General features: G+C 39.0%; 1 protein-coding gene across 1 annotated transcript in view; it reads right to left on the bottom strand.

The window, feature by feature from the left end:
• Positions 1-17036, bottom strand: part of Ziz (dedicator of cytokinesis protein Ziz) — a 542949-nt gene that overhangs the window by 452755 nt on the left and 73158 nt on the right. The window contains exons 6-7 of the mRNA XM_067151766.2: positions 3988-4090; positions 3735-3906 (exon numbers count right to left, since the gene is read on the bottom strand). Coding sequence (XP_067007867.2) covers positions 3735-3906; positions 3988-4090 — 275 coding nt within the window. The remainder of the gene's footprint in view (positions 1-3734; positions 3907-3987; positions 4091-17036) is intronic.

Genomic DNA, 17036 nt, shown 5'->3' with positions numbered 1-17036 from the left:
CGAAGATATTTACGTAGTTACAAATATTCTGAAGAAACACAACACCAAAATCACATATCGAACTAACAATAGAAATATGGATATCTTGTATAATACCAGCTCAACTAACTCAATTAAGACTAACATTTTTCAGAAATCAGGTGTCTACAGATTCCAATGTCAAAACTGTTAATCCTCGTACATTGGTCAAACAGGGAGGAACTTCAAAATCAGATACATGGAACATGTTAATGCTACGAAATATAATAAGATACTCGGCAGTTGGCCAGCACATTCAAGATTCAAAGCATAGCTTCAGTAACATACAACAAGATATAGAGGTGCTCATGAATATGGACAAATGCCCTATTCTTGACGTCACAGAAAATTGCTTCATTCACTTAGACCAGTTCTTCAACTCCAATTCGAATCTGAACGAAATCTCAGAAAAAAACTAACATTCTAATTGATTTTTTTTAATTAAAGTATTGAAGTATTTTAATCTTCTGAATAGGAGGTCAATATTTACCGCGATACACAGTACCCTATCACGTTACAAACCCCCACCACATTGTTCACAATATCCACCTACTAATCCCCTAACAAGATCTTTTTCTTCCCCCCATCTTCCTCCCCTCCAGACCTACCAAATTTTATATCTCCTTCTCACAAGACTAACGTCTTTTACCACTGACTGATTTCATGTTCATCAGTATTAAAATTTTATCAGGTATAAATTACAAGCGACTCAAATAAGTTCTCGATGCTCTGGTTGATGCATAGCACGTGTGAGTGTTTTAATTGATCCTTAACTTTGGAAGCCTATCGGAGCCTTCTATTGAACGGATGCACAAAGACTACATATTGAAGAACCTTCTTTTATTCTTTGAATAGTTAGAGACTTTACGTTTACCTCAATGTGTCACTGCGCCAGATTTAATTATTAAGTCGTTACTCTTCTGTTATAACACATGGTGTGAACGGTCAGTTAAAGATTATGTCTTTGCTTATATATTTGTAATTCATTTTATGGCTGATGGTGACATTATATAATGTCAAAACCGGTCCCCAAGTTGAATATAAGGTATTTGTAACATAAACAGGTACCTAATTAGTATTGAAAAGGTTGAACCTAATAGATATCTTATCGTTGTACCGCATAGCCAACATGCTCAGTAAAACTACTACACTTCACAGCAACTCATAGATAATACATTCATCCTCTACACCAGAGGTGCTCACGCCAGGCGTTTCGTCCCGCGGGCAGGCAATGAGCGTATGCTATTCACATCACAAGCCATGAAGGTTAGACGAAGTTCTCCCAGTCACTCTCGATCACTGCAGCGATACATGAGTTTGAAATGGAGGCAGAAAATAATAAAACAAAGAAGGCAGATATCCAAGTCATTTTCAATTTACGTTGTTAGAAATAAGATATTTATGCTCATTGCAGTTTACGTATTTTGACCGGATATAACACAGAGTTAGGATTAGAACCTCAAATATTTGATAATGTACATAATGAATTACAATTTTCACTATAACATTTTAAGAGGTACTTTAGAAACATTTCTAATATAAGAGAGAGTTAAGGTGGATAAGCTGTGGCTTGTGGTTGCATGGGTAAATTATCTGATAAACTCACCAACAATCCATAATGCTTACCGGGAATAACATCAGTTAAGTTACGGTATTTATTTGAAGACATACTGTACATCTATTTGGTGGATACATAATCTTGGATATTAAATATCTATGCCCCAACTCGATATGAAACTCCCTCACCATTTAGAGGCTAGCTATTATCATCGGACGCCTGATAAGTTTTAAATACTATTTTCAAATCAAGTGAACAGGGAAATTCCTTTGTTTAAATCAATCAATCAATCAATCAATCAATCAATCAATCAATCAATCAATCAATCAATCAATCAATCACAACTGATCTGAATATATGAGAGTCATCCAGGTGGCAGATTCCCTATCTGTTGTTTTCCTAGCCTTTTCTTAAATGATTTCAAAGAAATTGGAAATTTATTGAAGTTATTGGAAAGTTATTCCAATCCCTAACTCCCCTTCCTATAAACAAATATTTGCCCCACTTCAAACAACACAACACTGCAAAATCAAGCAGTAAACTTGTTGATATGTATTAGTTTTTGCTGAATGAATAACAGGAATTTTACTTTTTAAGAAATGGAATTACTGTCACTCCTACCCAAGGAACTGTAATCGTAGCTTGTACTCTTAAACCATGTACATTTGTAAACTGTAAAACAAAAATTATAACATATTAGTTTTCTTTGAATCTACAAATACAGGAAAACAAAACTGACTTTTTACATTGAGTGCAGTATAAAGCAAACAGGAATATTTTGAAAAGGTCGCTTTTCTTGGAATTGTACTGTTTTTTTCCTTCTTAAATACTGTACCCCATTCAGCATTTCACAGAGCTTCATAATGACAATCGAACGTCACTGTTTCCTTCCTGCAAAGTGTGTTTGCTCTCTCGCTTCACTGTGATGTATGCTTGCTATGTAAACTAGCCGCATTCACGTCATGCCAGCCCGGCTGCACTGGGCTAGCCTCAACGGGCGCCCAGCTGAGCACCTCTGTTCTACACCTACTTGCAGTACCCCACAAGACAGTTGCCACCCACCATTCACAGAGGGGTCAACCAGAGAACCACTGCATGCTAAGCACATGATATTGATGATGGCTTTTTTCTTTTAAGTTTGAGTCGAGTTGTGGATCACTGCAAATGAATGACCAGCCACTGGAGACAGTAACGAAGTTTAAATACTTAGCACATGAGAAGACAGGAAGATAAGCCATGAGATCAGCAGTAGAATGCAGTTGGGAGAAGGATTACTGTAATTCAGAGCGTGAAAGAACTGGTGTGGAATAATGATGTGTCATTGGAATGCAAAGAAACTCTTTATAAAAACTACTTTACATTAATCCTAACATACATATCAGAAACATGAGTGAGCAATAAGAATCAGGAAAGCAAAAATGTATATAGGCAAGTGAAATCAACTTCCTAGAAAGTATGCTGGGAAAAACAAGAAGGGATCATGTGAGGAATGTAGATATAAGAGAAAGGCTCAGAATAAACTGACTTGATGAAAGAACAGAACACTCACATTTGAGATAGTTTGCGTACCTTCAGAGAATGGAGGAAAGGATAGGTAAATGGCACAGGAACCAGTAGAAGATGGCTGGAGCAGATTAAGACAGATCTGTGAAGAAGAGTGAGATGTTGGAACAGGGGTGGTGGAAGGAGAGAAGCAGATGGAAGTATTTATTATTTATTAGCAACTGAAAATTAAGACAATGCTGCTTATATAATAACCATGACTTTAGAACTGCAGTAGTTCCTAATTAACTGTGATTCCTATATTTGTTGGTGGTGAAGTACAAAAAAAGAATGAATATCCTCAAATTATTTTCTCTCTTTTGATTTGGGAAACCATAATGGTTAGTGACCAGTTACAAAGTTAGCTTTTCATTATGAGGTAGTTAGGAGACTGATTCATATCAAAGAACTGCTTCAGCTGAAGTATGTACTGTATATTTCTAGGATCAGGCAATCAAAATGCTACATATTTATATGGAAGAGAGAAGTTGTTGCTGTTTGGAACCAGGTATTCTTGTCTTATATATTGTTATTGCACCATATTTCAATGCCAACAGACAGACAAATCAGCAACATTCATATGTTCCTTTCACGTCTGGAGGCGTTGCTGCCTTACCTCTTTCTAAAGAAGCAGCTCTCTTTTCTTCCTGAAGTTTATTATGCTGGAGAACTGCATTCAGCTTACTAATCCAGTCATTCATTTCAGATTCATTTTCAGCAGCAAGACTGAATGACTTATGGCCCGCAGTCATCCGTAACTCGAAGCAGAACCTCCCTCGTTTCAGATTCTAGACATATAAAAGTTTCAGAATTGACAACAAGAGCTTTTGAGTCTTAAAAATTGTAGTACAACTAAAACAAAAACTTACCCGAACAACATCTGTACAAAAATCCATAACTATTGTTGCTTTAGCTTCACCTTTCTTTTCATCTTTGTGCAGTTCTAAAATGTAGGTTCCATCAACTTCTTGCCTAAAATGAAAACAATCCAGTATCAGTACTGTCAGTATAAGGTCCTTCGAACATTACGGGAGAAAATGTAATAAGAAGAAAGCAAACTGATTAAGATCTATCATTTGAAAGTTTTACTCTCCTTTCTAATACATGTATCTACAAGAGAAAGCTTCAAATATCTTCTCTTCAACTCAAGATCACCTGACATTTTCTCCATCAGCTCAGATGCACTTGTTTGTTCTTTTCCATTACTTCTGTACATAATTTGATAAGATGTTTTCCGGTAATGGAAACTGAAAAAATGGCTGAACAGATTTCAATGAACGATTCCTCATTTTAAACCTCAGTTTAAAGGTTATCCAATACATATAGTGTGGTATTTAGCATCATCACTACTAGTGCTACAGAGGGAGAATCACTAGTTTCAAGCAGTAGTGTTCTGTAGCAGCATTAAGTTACTACGAGCTGTGGCTTTAAGCCTTACAGAGTTACATTTTATAACTTTTAATTAATACAGAAATCAATATGCAATGTACTTCCATCTCTGATAGGGGACAGAACAGAAGAGACAGAGATTCAATGAGAAAAACAAAACCCAGAGTTTTTAACAAAGACCGACTGCAGTTGAATCCAGGTACTTTAGAACCAGCATCAGCTGCACAAGTCATCAGTTTAATGAGTATGTGGTTGTACTTGCCTTCTTTTATTTATTGTTCTCTCCACCTACAGTGACCTGTTAAGGTTTTATCTTATTTTTTACCTTTCTATTTTCAGAATATTAACACAACCGTACTTAAAATATGAAAAGAATGAGAAACTCTTGCTTTAAACACCAATGGGATATCCAATTTATTGTTTGAAATTGATAAGCCTGCTTTGTTCAAGAAATTTCCAGCATACATAATATTTTTTACAAGTTTTTTATGTTGCACCGACATATATAGGTCTATGGTGACGATGGGAAGGAAAGGACTAGGAGTCTGAAGGAATCAGCCGTGGGGTTCGAACCCACTACCTCCCAAATACTGGATATTGGGTGCAAATACATAATACAATCTCATCTGGGGAGGAGCATGATAGAGCGCAGTGGCTTAGCTGTTAGCTTATCACCCAGATGGTCTGGATTTGAATCCTGGCAACTGCTAGGTGGGATCTGCACCTGAAAAATCACATGGCATCAGGAAGGTCATGCGACCTTAAACTCCTGATTACATAAAATCAGCTTCATGGTCCGTATCGCACTTCAATAGATTCACAATTAAGTATTTATTTATTTTCCACCTAGTCGATACAATGATTGCTTAAGGCAATTTTTAATGGTCAAAAGTGGTACATGTACTAGGTGGAAAATAAATAAATACTTAATTGTGAATCTTAAACTCCTGGACAAACCCCAAATTACCGGGCGAGTTGGCCGTGCGGTTAGGGGTGCGCAGCTGTGAGCTTGCATCCGGGAGATAGTGGGTTCGAATCCCACAGTCGGCAGCCCTGAATATGGTTTTCTGTGGTTTCCCATTTTTGCACCAGGCAAATGCTGGAACTGTACCTTAATTAAGACTACGGACGCTTCCCTCCCACTCCGAGGCCTTTCCTATCCCATTGTCACCATAAGATCTATCTGTGTTAGTGCGACGTATAGCAAATAGCAAAAAAAAAAAATAGAGCCAGGATAGCTTCCATGACCAGATATAACTGATATATGCAGTAGAAAAACATAATATTCACTTATTTGCAAAAATAAAAATAATAAATAATAATGCACACCATGAAGGAGCCATTGTAGGGGCACATAAGGTGTTACAGGCACAGGATATGATTCCAGAAAGAAAACAGGTATTGCACCTCACCAAGCATTTCCTGCAGGGTAACAAAAACTCGCAGGATGCACTTAGTATAGTGTTGCACCATCTGTAACATGGAGATAAGTGGTGATACTGTCGGGCATGGAGGCATACAAACGCTGGATGTTCTTTTGAGGAAGATCCTGTCACAGCGGCGCAAATGACCCTCCAAATCTGCCATAGCAGCTGCTGACCGAAGTTGCCATCCAATCTGGTCCAAACATTCTCAATGGGCGAGAGGTCTGGAGACCTTGGTGGCCAAGGGAGCATGTTGACATCATGAAGACAGGCCACAGATACCTGTGCTGTGTGAGGCCCGATATTAGCCAGCTGGAAAGTGGGGGTTGTCAAGCTGCACCAGGAGGGGAAGCACACACGATTGCAGAATTTTCTTTCCTATAGTGCCTCCTTGCATTCGTTATTCCACCAGAGTTGCTTTTTCTTCTTTATCTGAAATATGATCTGTTCAGCTGCATGTTGTATTTTCTTAGCTATTTCATCTCACGTGTACGAGTCCAGGGATTCAAGCTCTTTAACAATAATACTGTTATTGGCTTTACGTCCCGCTAACTATTTGTACAGTTTTAGGAGAAATTGATTCAAAAATTTCATCCCACAGGAGTTCTTTAATGCGCCAGAAAATCTACCGACTGTGGCTATCATATTTGAGCACCTTCAAATAAAACTGGACTGAGCTGTGATCAAACCTGCCACGTTGGTGTCAGAAGGCCAGCACCTCATCTGCCTGAGCCACTCAACCCAGCTACCCTTCTCCCTGTAGTTCTCTACAATCTATTGATTCATTTTAAGGTCCCCAATTCAAAATCATTTCTGCTTGAGAGGTGTTTCCTTAGCAGGTTTTGGAATAAATATGATCTTTATTCTAGTGAGGTAGTGATCAAAATCCACGTTAGCTCCTCTCTGAACCTTGACATTCAATTATTTCCTTGGAGCTGGAAGTTGCAACGTGGTCAATTTGAAATTCTCCTAAATCAGGATTTGAGGATCACCATGCCATCATCTTCTTGGTTTCCTTCTTAAACCAGGTAGGCATTAACTTTAGGTTGAAGGAATCACAGACTTCAATCAATCTTGGTCCATTCTTGTTTGTCCTTCTGTGTCCTAGGTATCTCCCAACTATTTTCTTACATTTCTTTACCATTCCAATCCATGCATTGAAGTCTCCTAGAAGGATTTTCTCTTGATGGTCAGGTACTTGTATCACCTCTCTTTCCAGTGGGGACCAAAATTCCTCTACTTTATCAGGATTTTTTACTACTGTCTTTGTTGATCGGCATGTGGGAAATGAAGATCATATAAAATTTGTTTCCACTATTTAGAATTAGAATGGAAAGCCTCGGTGACAGTGACCTGAATTCTATGATGGCATCCACTAATGAAGTCATGGAGGCATACAAACGCTCGATGTTCTTTTGATGGTTGGGGACTTCCTTTTGTTAGCTAACTTGCATTCCCTAATAGCTGGTATTCCTTTTAATACTCTATAGCTGCCCATGTTGGATACTTCATCTGATGGAAACGTAAGTTTTTTGCATTGCCATGATCTTAATTTGGTATTTTTCCAGTATTTTCACCAGTCCCATTTGTTTCCTAATTTTAAGGAGTGTGTTCACTTTAACGGTACCACAGAAATACTTCCTTCTCGTTCACATTTTGCAGAAAGAAGGATCCTCCAACTGATTCAAATATGATGGGTAAGGGCCCCCAGAATCCTGTGGCCTAGACCAAAGTGATGTTAGACCAACACCTTGATCCCAGATTTTATCAGCTGGGGTAGTAATTTGCCAACGTTTTGCATCCATCATGGTAGTTGTGTGCAGTAGCAGTTGGGGGGACAGAGCAAAGCCCTGTCCAAGAATAAAACCAAGTTGATTCTTCCACTGAGACAACTCTGTGTCTGTATATTTTGATACCTTGACCTTACTCTTTGTTTCATAACACAACCGAGTCTGTATATACTCACCTCATTTGCATTCTTGTATCCTATACTAGTTGCAAAGGAAGGAAAGAGGATAACAATCGTGTTCCTCACATCTTAGACGGAATTGATTTTTGCGAGCCATTTCTTTCAGTGTTTTTTTTTTTTCGTTTGGTTCATGTTACCATTTCTATGATACTTTGACTTGTTTGTCATATATATTGCCTGGAACATCTTCATCTGAGATGGATTGTGAAAGTCTAATAAAATATTTTGCATATGAAGTTACTGTTATGAAACCTGCAAGCATTCGTGTTGGCACGTTTTGTTGACTTTCGTCCCAACCAAGGATAGAGAAATGTATGTACATGAGTATCTCAACCTACGTAAGTATTTAACTGTTTAACCTTCTTACATTCCTTTCTTCCTTATATGTTTTAAAATAAATGTATTTTTCCTTACATCCCATTTTTCCTTTACCACCTTATTCTATGTTTAGAATGTTGTTTGCTATGCTAGGTGACTTTGATTCGACTCAAAACTGTCTTGCATTTGCCATTACCAAGTCCACTATGAGAAACCCCAATAGCCTAGCTGTTTTTCCACTGTGTGTATTCTTTGTACTGGTTGAATAAGCGTTTACTTATGTCTATGGGAACCTCTAGTAGTAATCTTTAGGATTAAGAGGGAAGGTAGGTGATCTGTTGACACCACCCGCCAAACAACTAGGGATCCCTCTTCCACCTCAGAAGTCGTTCACCGGTTTCCTTTTTACCTAAGTTTATACCGGGTGCTTAATTATCCAGGCCTTAATTGCACCTGTCCTGCAGCCATTGGGTTGAGGTTCCCCATCCCAGTGTTTTATGCAGAGCTATGTCCAGCTCTTTTACTCAATTCAGAGTCCAACCCCTGCATGAACTAACCAGGCATGGGTTTGTTGGTTTATTTTTACTGAGCGTATTTCCATAAGATGTTTAGTACCCTGTCATTACTCTTAAAATCTGGACTGGCAAAGTATTCCTATTTATTTTAGTCAAAATTAAATTTAAATCATACAAGCAGAGGATAAGAATCTTTGACAAACCTACCAAGTAAGATTAAATACTAGATTGAAATATAGAATCACTAGTTCAAATAAATAATGTTGTCATCTATGAAGTGATCATATGTTTTATAAGAGCTCTTTCTCATAGAACACCATTTCTTCCTATTACCTTTTATACTAGATCTGAAAGTCTTGATCTTTAATCTATAGTGTGTGCAATACACTGCAAGTGCACTGATTACCATATCCATAAATTATAACAATTTCAAGCACAGCAAAACACTCCATATTTGCTAAAATGTTAATATCATACACAGCCTTGCACAAACAGATACGACAACAGTCTAAGATTGGAGAAATTTTGAAGTATGTCTGATAACTGAAGAAATATCAACTGAAATAGGCCAGATGGAAGAGGAAACTGAAATAAACACCCTAGTGGAACAACAGAAAACAGCTATCCCTAAGATTAAATTAAAGGTTCAACAATGGACAACTCACATGGATAAAAAAATGTATTATGTTGTGTTTATGATCAGTGAAAGTGTGAACGGATGGTTCTCATTTTTTATTAGGTCGATAGGACTTGTTTCTCTTCTTCTTCTTCTTCTTCTTCTTCTTCTTCTTCTTCTACTGCTTTTCAACACTTGTGGGGTCGCAGGTGCGAACTGTGTCGTACATGTGGATTTGGCCCTACTTTACAGCCGGATGCCCTTCCTGGCGTCCACCCCATATGGAGGGATGTAATCAGTATTGTGTGTTACTGTGGTGGTTGGTAGTGTAGTATGTTGTCTGAATATGAAGAGGAAAGTGTTGGGACAAACACAAACACCCAGTCCCCGAGTCAGAAGAATTAATCAGACATGATTAAAATCCCCGACCCGGCCGGAAATTGAACCCGGGACCCTCTGAACCAAAGGCCTCAACGCTGACCATTCAGCCAAGGAGGGACAATCTATTAACACTAATCAGAAGGGAAAACTGGAAGAGGCCCAACACTTCCAAAAACAAATGATATCAGCACAAGAATGGGAAGGGCCATGAAAGGTGTGAAAATGAAAGACTCCCTAGGCCTTGAACACCTAAAACCATTGGCGTCGGAAAAGAACTTGAGTTGACCAAGGGAGACTAGATAGAATAGATGAAAGTGAGGAGCCTAGCACAAGTAAGTAGTAGTTACCAACCTACACTCCCAAGTTAAGAGCCCCAGGAGCCCCTTTAAGTCACCTCTTATGACAGGCAGAGAATACTGTGGATGTTCTTCTACCACCCTCACCCACTGGGTGATTCACATTCATAACCAATAAACACTCATGTGATACTTTCTATTTTACGCTCAGCAAAAGAATCTAGCATAAACCAGATTCTGTTGTGTTGAGGTAGAACCACCATCATATAATTTAATGTGAAAACTCAGAATAGTAAATACAATGAAAACGTAACATTACTCAGTAACTTTGAACCCAGTATGAAATGAAAAACACTTGGTATGGGACTAAATCAAACAAATTAAGGAACCTCCTCAGTTAAAATATCACAAATTAAAAACAATTTTCAACAGAGTCACAAGAGTCAATAAATTGTTGCTGCTCTATGAACCCTGAGTTACTCATAAATGCGACGGGGCATGCTCAAGACCAAATCATTGAGCATTTATTGAGGTAAAGTGTCCCACTCCTTGATGGCAGTCTCCTTTATAACCTGAATCATAAGTGGTGGATGTTCATACTGTTCAATCACTATTTTTTTTTTAAAGTTATGCATGCTCTATACAGTTCATGTACGAGGAAGATGCTGACCAGTCTAGTCTGTGGATCCCTCATCCCTCCACGTATTCATTCACAGCCATTGCATTAAGTGGACGAGTGTTATCATCCCACAGAGTAAACCCATCTCCTACAGTCACTGCAAAATAATTTACTATGGGTCTGAGAATGTTATGTTCGTACACTGCAGTCATCATGTTTCCTTGAATGTGAACCAGTGGTGTACGGCGCCCAAACATGATGCCAGCCCATAATAGTTCTGTTGGTGAAGTTGTACTGAGAATGATTCATTGGAATGTTCCCCTCTTACCCTCCATGTGCACAGAGAGTTGTCTACAGAGTGTATCCGGCTCCATGGCTAAATGGTTAACATGCTGGCCTTTGGTCACAGGGGTCCCGAGTTCGATTCCCGGCAGGGTCGAACATTTTAACCATAATTGGTTAATTCCCATGGTAAGGGGACTGGGTGTATGTGTCGTCTTCATCATCATTTCACCCTCATCATGACGCGCAGGTCACCTACGGGTGTCAAATCAAAAGACCGGCACCTGGCAAGCCGAAGTCCTCGGACACATTCCGGCACTAAAAGCCATACGCCATTTCATCAGGGTGTAAATCAATTCTAGACCAATAATCTCGTGTTCACGTCTGATATGCTATGGCGCATTGAACACAAGCCACCTTGTAATGTCGTCAAAGTGGAGGAGTCCTGAAAGGTCTTCTTGAATACAGTCCCCCCATCATGGATTTTTTTTTTTTTTTTTTTTTGCTACTTGTTTTACGTCGCACCGACACAGATAGGTCTTATGGCGACGATGGGACAGGAAAGGGCTAGGAGTGGGAAGGAAGCGGCCGTGGCCTTAATGAAAGTACAGCCCCAGCATTTGCCTGGTGTGAAAATGGGAAACCACGGAAAACCATTTTCAGGGCTGCCGATAGTGGGGTTCGAACCTACTATCTCCCGAATACAGGATACTGGGCGCACTTAAGCGACTGCAGCTATCAAGCTCGGTCCATCATGGATTCTACTGAGCACAGTTTGGATACTTAAAGCAATTCCTGTGACATTTCGAAGCTCGTGGCGCAGAGTATTAGCTTTGCATACAAGGTGTCAACATGCAGATATCGTCGTCGTCAGCAGCTACTCGTTTCCAAGAATACATTTTTCTCCTGCAATTCATCTTAAACTCAGTTGGCTCTGTGGAGATGTTGCTGATGACTGATCAAGCCAATCTTCGCATGAAACATGCGGTCACACAGGTCGCATCTAAAGGTGGGTAGACCGGGCACGAGTTTGCCATGGGGTTAGGGGAGCGCAGCTGTGAGCTCGTATCCAGGAGATAGTGGGTTCGAACCGCAATGTCGGCAGCCCTGAGATGGATTTCCATGGTTTCCCATTTTCACACCAGGCAAATGCTGGGGCTGTACCTTCATTAAGACCACGACCGCTTCCTTCCCATTCCCAGGTCGTTCCTGTCGCATCGTCGCCATGAGACCTATCTGTGTCGGTGCGACGTAAAGAAAAAACAAGGTGGGTAGACGATGAGTTTGGATCTGATAGTTTCTTCTTTTTATGGTTTTCAATTTCTTGTCTGCGACGTGCTGTAACGGTTCAAATCCCGTTACAAGATGATATCTGTATTATTATTATTATTATTATTATTATTATTATTATTATTATTATTATTATTATTATTATGTCCGTACTATTATTATTTTATCTGTGAGATTACTATTATTGTGTTATAATTATTATTCAATTCAATTTTGCAATGCTGGTCGCTTGCGTGATTATAGTTAAATGTATGCATATGTACTGTGTGTAGTTTAACACTAAAAACATGTACAGTAAAGAGTTGCTGTATATCAGATGTGGATATGACATTGCTACATTGTGCAATACTGCTGGAGTAAATGCAGAGTCATCGCTATGTCATGGCTACGTCATCGTGCTTATTTAGCAATGAGCTCACTTTCTTTGAGTTACCTAGAGAGCCCCGGGCGATTTCACCATAGTGTGTAATATTTGTCGCGCGGTGGGAGTAGATCATAGTTATTTCTGGAGGTTATGTAGGTGCGTCAACCTAATGTCTATATAAGGTGGCTGTATCTTGTAGTGTCAGTCATTATTCTACTGGCAGGAGAGGCCACAGTTGGTCATTAAGTGAACGAGATGGAGAAAACTCAGTGGGCCATTAGTCATTGGTCATTGAGAGAGTGAGGCTACAGTTGGTCGGTCTCTTAGTTGAAGATACGGAAGGGAAGGCTTACCACAAAGTCATAGAAGGATACACTTGCAATGAAGTCATACCATACAGATTTACCAAGAAGTCATATGATATGAAGAAGAAGCAGTCACATGGATACATCACCAAATTAGGCGTGACACATCTACAGTAAACACCAGATCTAAGGAATATGTCGTAATTACACACAAAGTGTTGGAGGTACAGTCAAGTGAACCCACCCATTTCGTATAAATTGTTAAATGTCCAGTCAAGAAGAATTCAAATTCACAAATTCATGCCTAGTTTCTTTCAGTTGCAATGTCATAATTTCATATTCTCATCTGTTTTATCGCAACAAGACTTACTATTTTTTACATACAATTTCAAGAATATATTTTCTTTCGTTTCATTTATACAGTAAAATTTCTTAACCTCAAATTTAATGGGGAAACCGAACACCAATCTCCTTTTCCCAGAACTTATATGGTATGTTGTCAAAAGTAAGCTTATTACCCCACACCCTAGAGATTGTCAAGATTCTCATTCTATTATTGCTGCACTGAGTGGTAGCTGGTGCCCATCAAATAACGTATGTGTAAGTAAGCAGGTCCTCCTCTACAAACCATGTGACCTTGCCGCGGTGGGGAGTCTTGCGTGTCCCAATGATGCAGATAGCCGAGCCGTAGGTACAACCATATCGGATGGGTATCTGTTGAGAGACCAGACTAACGAATGGTTCATCAAAAGGGGGGTAGCAGACTTTCGGTAGTTGCAAGGGCGGCAGTCTACATGATTGACTGATACGGCCTTGTAATAATACTCAACATGGCTTAGCTGTGTTGATACTGCTACACGGCTGAAAGCAACGGGAAACTACAGCCGTAACTAACTCCCGAGGACATGCAGCTCTCTCTGTATGAATGATGTACTGATGATGGCTTCCTCCCGGGTAAAATATTCCGGAGGTAAACTAGTCCCCAATTCGGATCTCCGGGTGGGGACTACATGAGAGGGGGCGATCATCAGGAAGATGGATACTGACATTCTGCGAGTCGGAGCGTGGAATGTTAGAAGTATGAATCGTTGTGGTAGGTTAAAGAATCTGAAAAGGGAGATGGATAGACTAAAGTTAGATGTAGTTGGTATAAGTGAAGTACGTTGGCAGGAAGAAAAGGATTTTTGGTCAGGCGACTACCGAATTATCAACATGAAATCAAACAGGGGAAATGCAGGAGTTGGTTTAATAATGAATAAGAAAATAGGGCAGAGGGTAAGCTACTACGACCACCATAGTGAAAGAATTATTGTCGTCAAGATAGACACCAAACCAATGCCCACCACAATAGTGCAAGTCTATATGCCTACTAGTTCAGCGGATGATGAAAAAATCGAAAGAATATACGAGGAGATAGAAGATTTATTACAATATGTAAAAGGTGACGAGAATCTAATTGTGATGGGAGACTGGAATGCAGTGGTAGGCCAAGGAAGAGAAGGTAGTACAATAGGAGAATTTGGATTGGGACAAAGGAATGAAAGAGGAAGTCGGCTGGTTGAATTCTGCACTGATCATAATTTAGTCCTTGCCAATACTTGGTTCAAACACCACAAACGACGGCTGTATACGTGGACAACACCTGGAGACACTGGAAGGTATCAAATAGACTTCATTATGATTAGGCAGAGATTCAGAAACCAGGTGTTGGATTGCAAAACTTTCCCAGAAGCAGACACGGACTCTGACCACAACTTGTTGGTCATGAAATGCCATCTGAAGTTGAAGAAATTGAAGAAAGGAAAGAATGCAAGAAGATGGGATCTAGACAAGTTGAAAGAAAAGAGTGTGAGGGATTGTTTCAAGGAACATGTTGCACAAGGACTAAGTGAAAAGGCTGAAGGAAACACTATAGAGGAAGAGTGGATAGTCATGAAAAATGAAGTCAGTAGGGCTGCTGAAGAAATGTTAGGAAGGAAGAAAAGATCAACTAAGAATCAGTGGATAACTCAGGAGATACTAGACCTGATTGATGAACGACGAAAATACAAGAATGCTAGAAATTAAGAGGGCAGAAAAGAATACAGGCGATTAAAGAATCAAGTGGATAGAAAGTGCAAGGTAGCTAAGGAAGAATGGCTGAAGGAGAAGTGCAAGGATGTCGAAGGCTGTATGGTCCTGGGGAAGGTAGATGCTGCATACAGGAAAATCAAGGAAACCTTTGGAGAAAGGAAATCTAGGTGTATGAATATTAAGAGCTCAGATGGAAAGCCACTTCTAGGGAAAGAAGACAAAGCAGAAAGATGGCAGGAGCATATCCAACAGTTGTATCAAGGTAAAGAGGTAGATAATTTGGTTCTGGAACATGAAGAGGCTGTTGATGCTGATGAAATGGGAGACCCAATTTTGAGGTCAGAGTTTGGCAGAGCTGTGAGTGACCTCAATAGGAACAAGGCACCTGAAATTGATGACATTCCCTCTGAATTACTGACTGTCTTAGGAGAAACCAGCATGGCAAGGTTATTTCATTTAGTGTGCAAGATGTATGATACAGCAGAAGTCCCATCCGATTTTCGGCAGAATGTTGTTATACCTATTCCCAAGAAAGCCGGTGCTAACAGGTGTGAAAACTACCGCACCATTAGTTTAGCATCTCAAGCCTGCAAAATTTTAACACGTATTATTTACAGAAGAATGGAAAAACAAGTTGTAGCTGAGTTGGGAGAAGATCAATTTGGCTTCAGAAGAAATGTAGGAACACGTGAAGCAATCCTGACTTTACATCTGATCTCAGAGGATCGAATCAAGAAGGACAAGCCCACGTACATGGCATTCGTAGATCTAGAAAAGGCATTTGATAATGTTGATTGGGCCAAGCTATTTATGATTCTGAAGATGATAGGGATCAGATACCGAGAACGAAGAATTATCTACAATCTGTATAAAAATCAGTCTGCAGTGATAAGAATCGAGAGCTTTGAAAAAGAAGCAGCAATCCAGAAAGGAGTGAGGCAAGGCTGCAGTTTGTCCCCTCTCCTTTTCAATGTTTACAAAGAACAGGCATTAAAGGAAATCAAAGAGAAATTTGGAAAGGGAATCACAGTCCAAGGAGAGGAAATCAAAACCTTGAGATTTGCTGATGATATTGTTATTTTATCTGTGACTGCATTAGATCTCGAGAAGTTGCTGAATGGTATGGATGAAGTCTTGGGTAAGGAGTACAAGATGAAAATAAATAAGTCCAAAACAAAAGTAATGGAGTGCAGTCGAACGAAGGCAGGTAATGTAGGAAATATTAGATTAGGAAATGAAGTCTTAAAGGAAGTAGATGAATATTGTTACTTGGGTAGTAAAATAACTAACGATGGCAGAAGTAAGGAGGACATAAAATGCAGACTAGCACAAGCAAGGAAGAGCTTTCTTAAGAAAAGAAATTTGCTCGCTTCAAACATTGATTCATAATTAAGTATTTATTTTCCACCTAGTCGATACAATGATTGCTTAAGGCAATTTTTAATGGTCAAAAGTGGTACATGTTTCGTATATTATCAACATCTTCAGCCACATAACACTGTTTAGATGAAAAATGTATAAAATTGACAAAGTAATGCTTTAGAGGAAGTGTCCTTAAAATTAACATAAGATTGACAAGATTAAAACAAACAAATAACTCAAGAGAAAATATATAAATTATTTCTACAATAGAAAGCAGTCGTCAAGGAAACACTTGTACAATATTCCATAGAGAAATTGTCCTAATAAATATTCTTTTCTTAATAATTCATGAAAAAAGATCAATTTATAAATTAAAAATTATACAATTTATAAGTAATTATCGAAATGAAGAAATCCTGATATCACAGTGCGGCTCTTATTATTAATGTAGATGAAGATATAACTAATTCCTAGTTGTCAAATCTTATTAAGCCTGCTTTCCTTTGGAATAGTAACTCCTGTCATTCTTTCACAGTTTTGCGCCGGGTGTGAAAGAATGACAGGAGTTACTATTCCAAAGGAAAGCAGGCTTAATAAGATTTGACAACTAGGAATTAGTTATATCTTCATCTACATTAATAATAAGAGCCGCACTGTGATATCAGGATTTCTTCATTTCGATAATTACTTATAAATTGTATAATTTTTAATTTAT

The sequence above is a fragment of the Anabrus simplex genome, chromosome 7 (genome assembly GCF_040414725.1).
Source record: "Anabrus simplex isolate iqAnaSimp1 chromosome 7, ASM4041472v1, whole genome shotgun sequence".
In the NCBI taxonomy this organism is placed as follows: domain Eukaryota; kingdom Metazoa; phylum Arthropoda; class Insecta; order Orthoptera; family Tettigoniidae; genus Anabrus; species Anabrus simplex.
The sequence above is the reverse complement of the archived record's forward strand: the minus strand, read 5'-3'. Positions and strand labels throughout refer to the sequence as shown.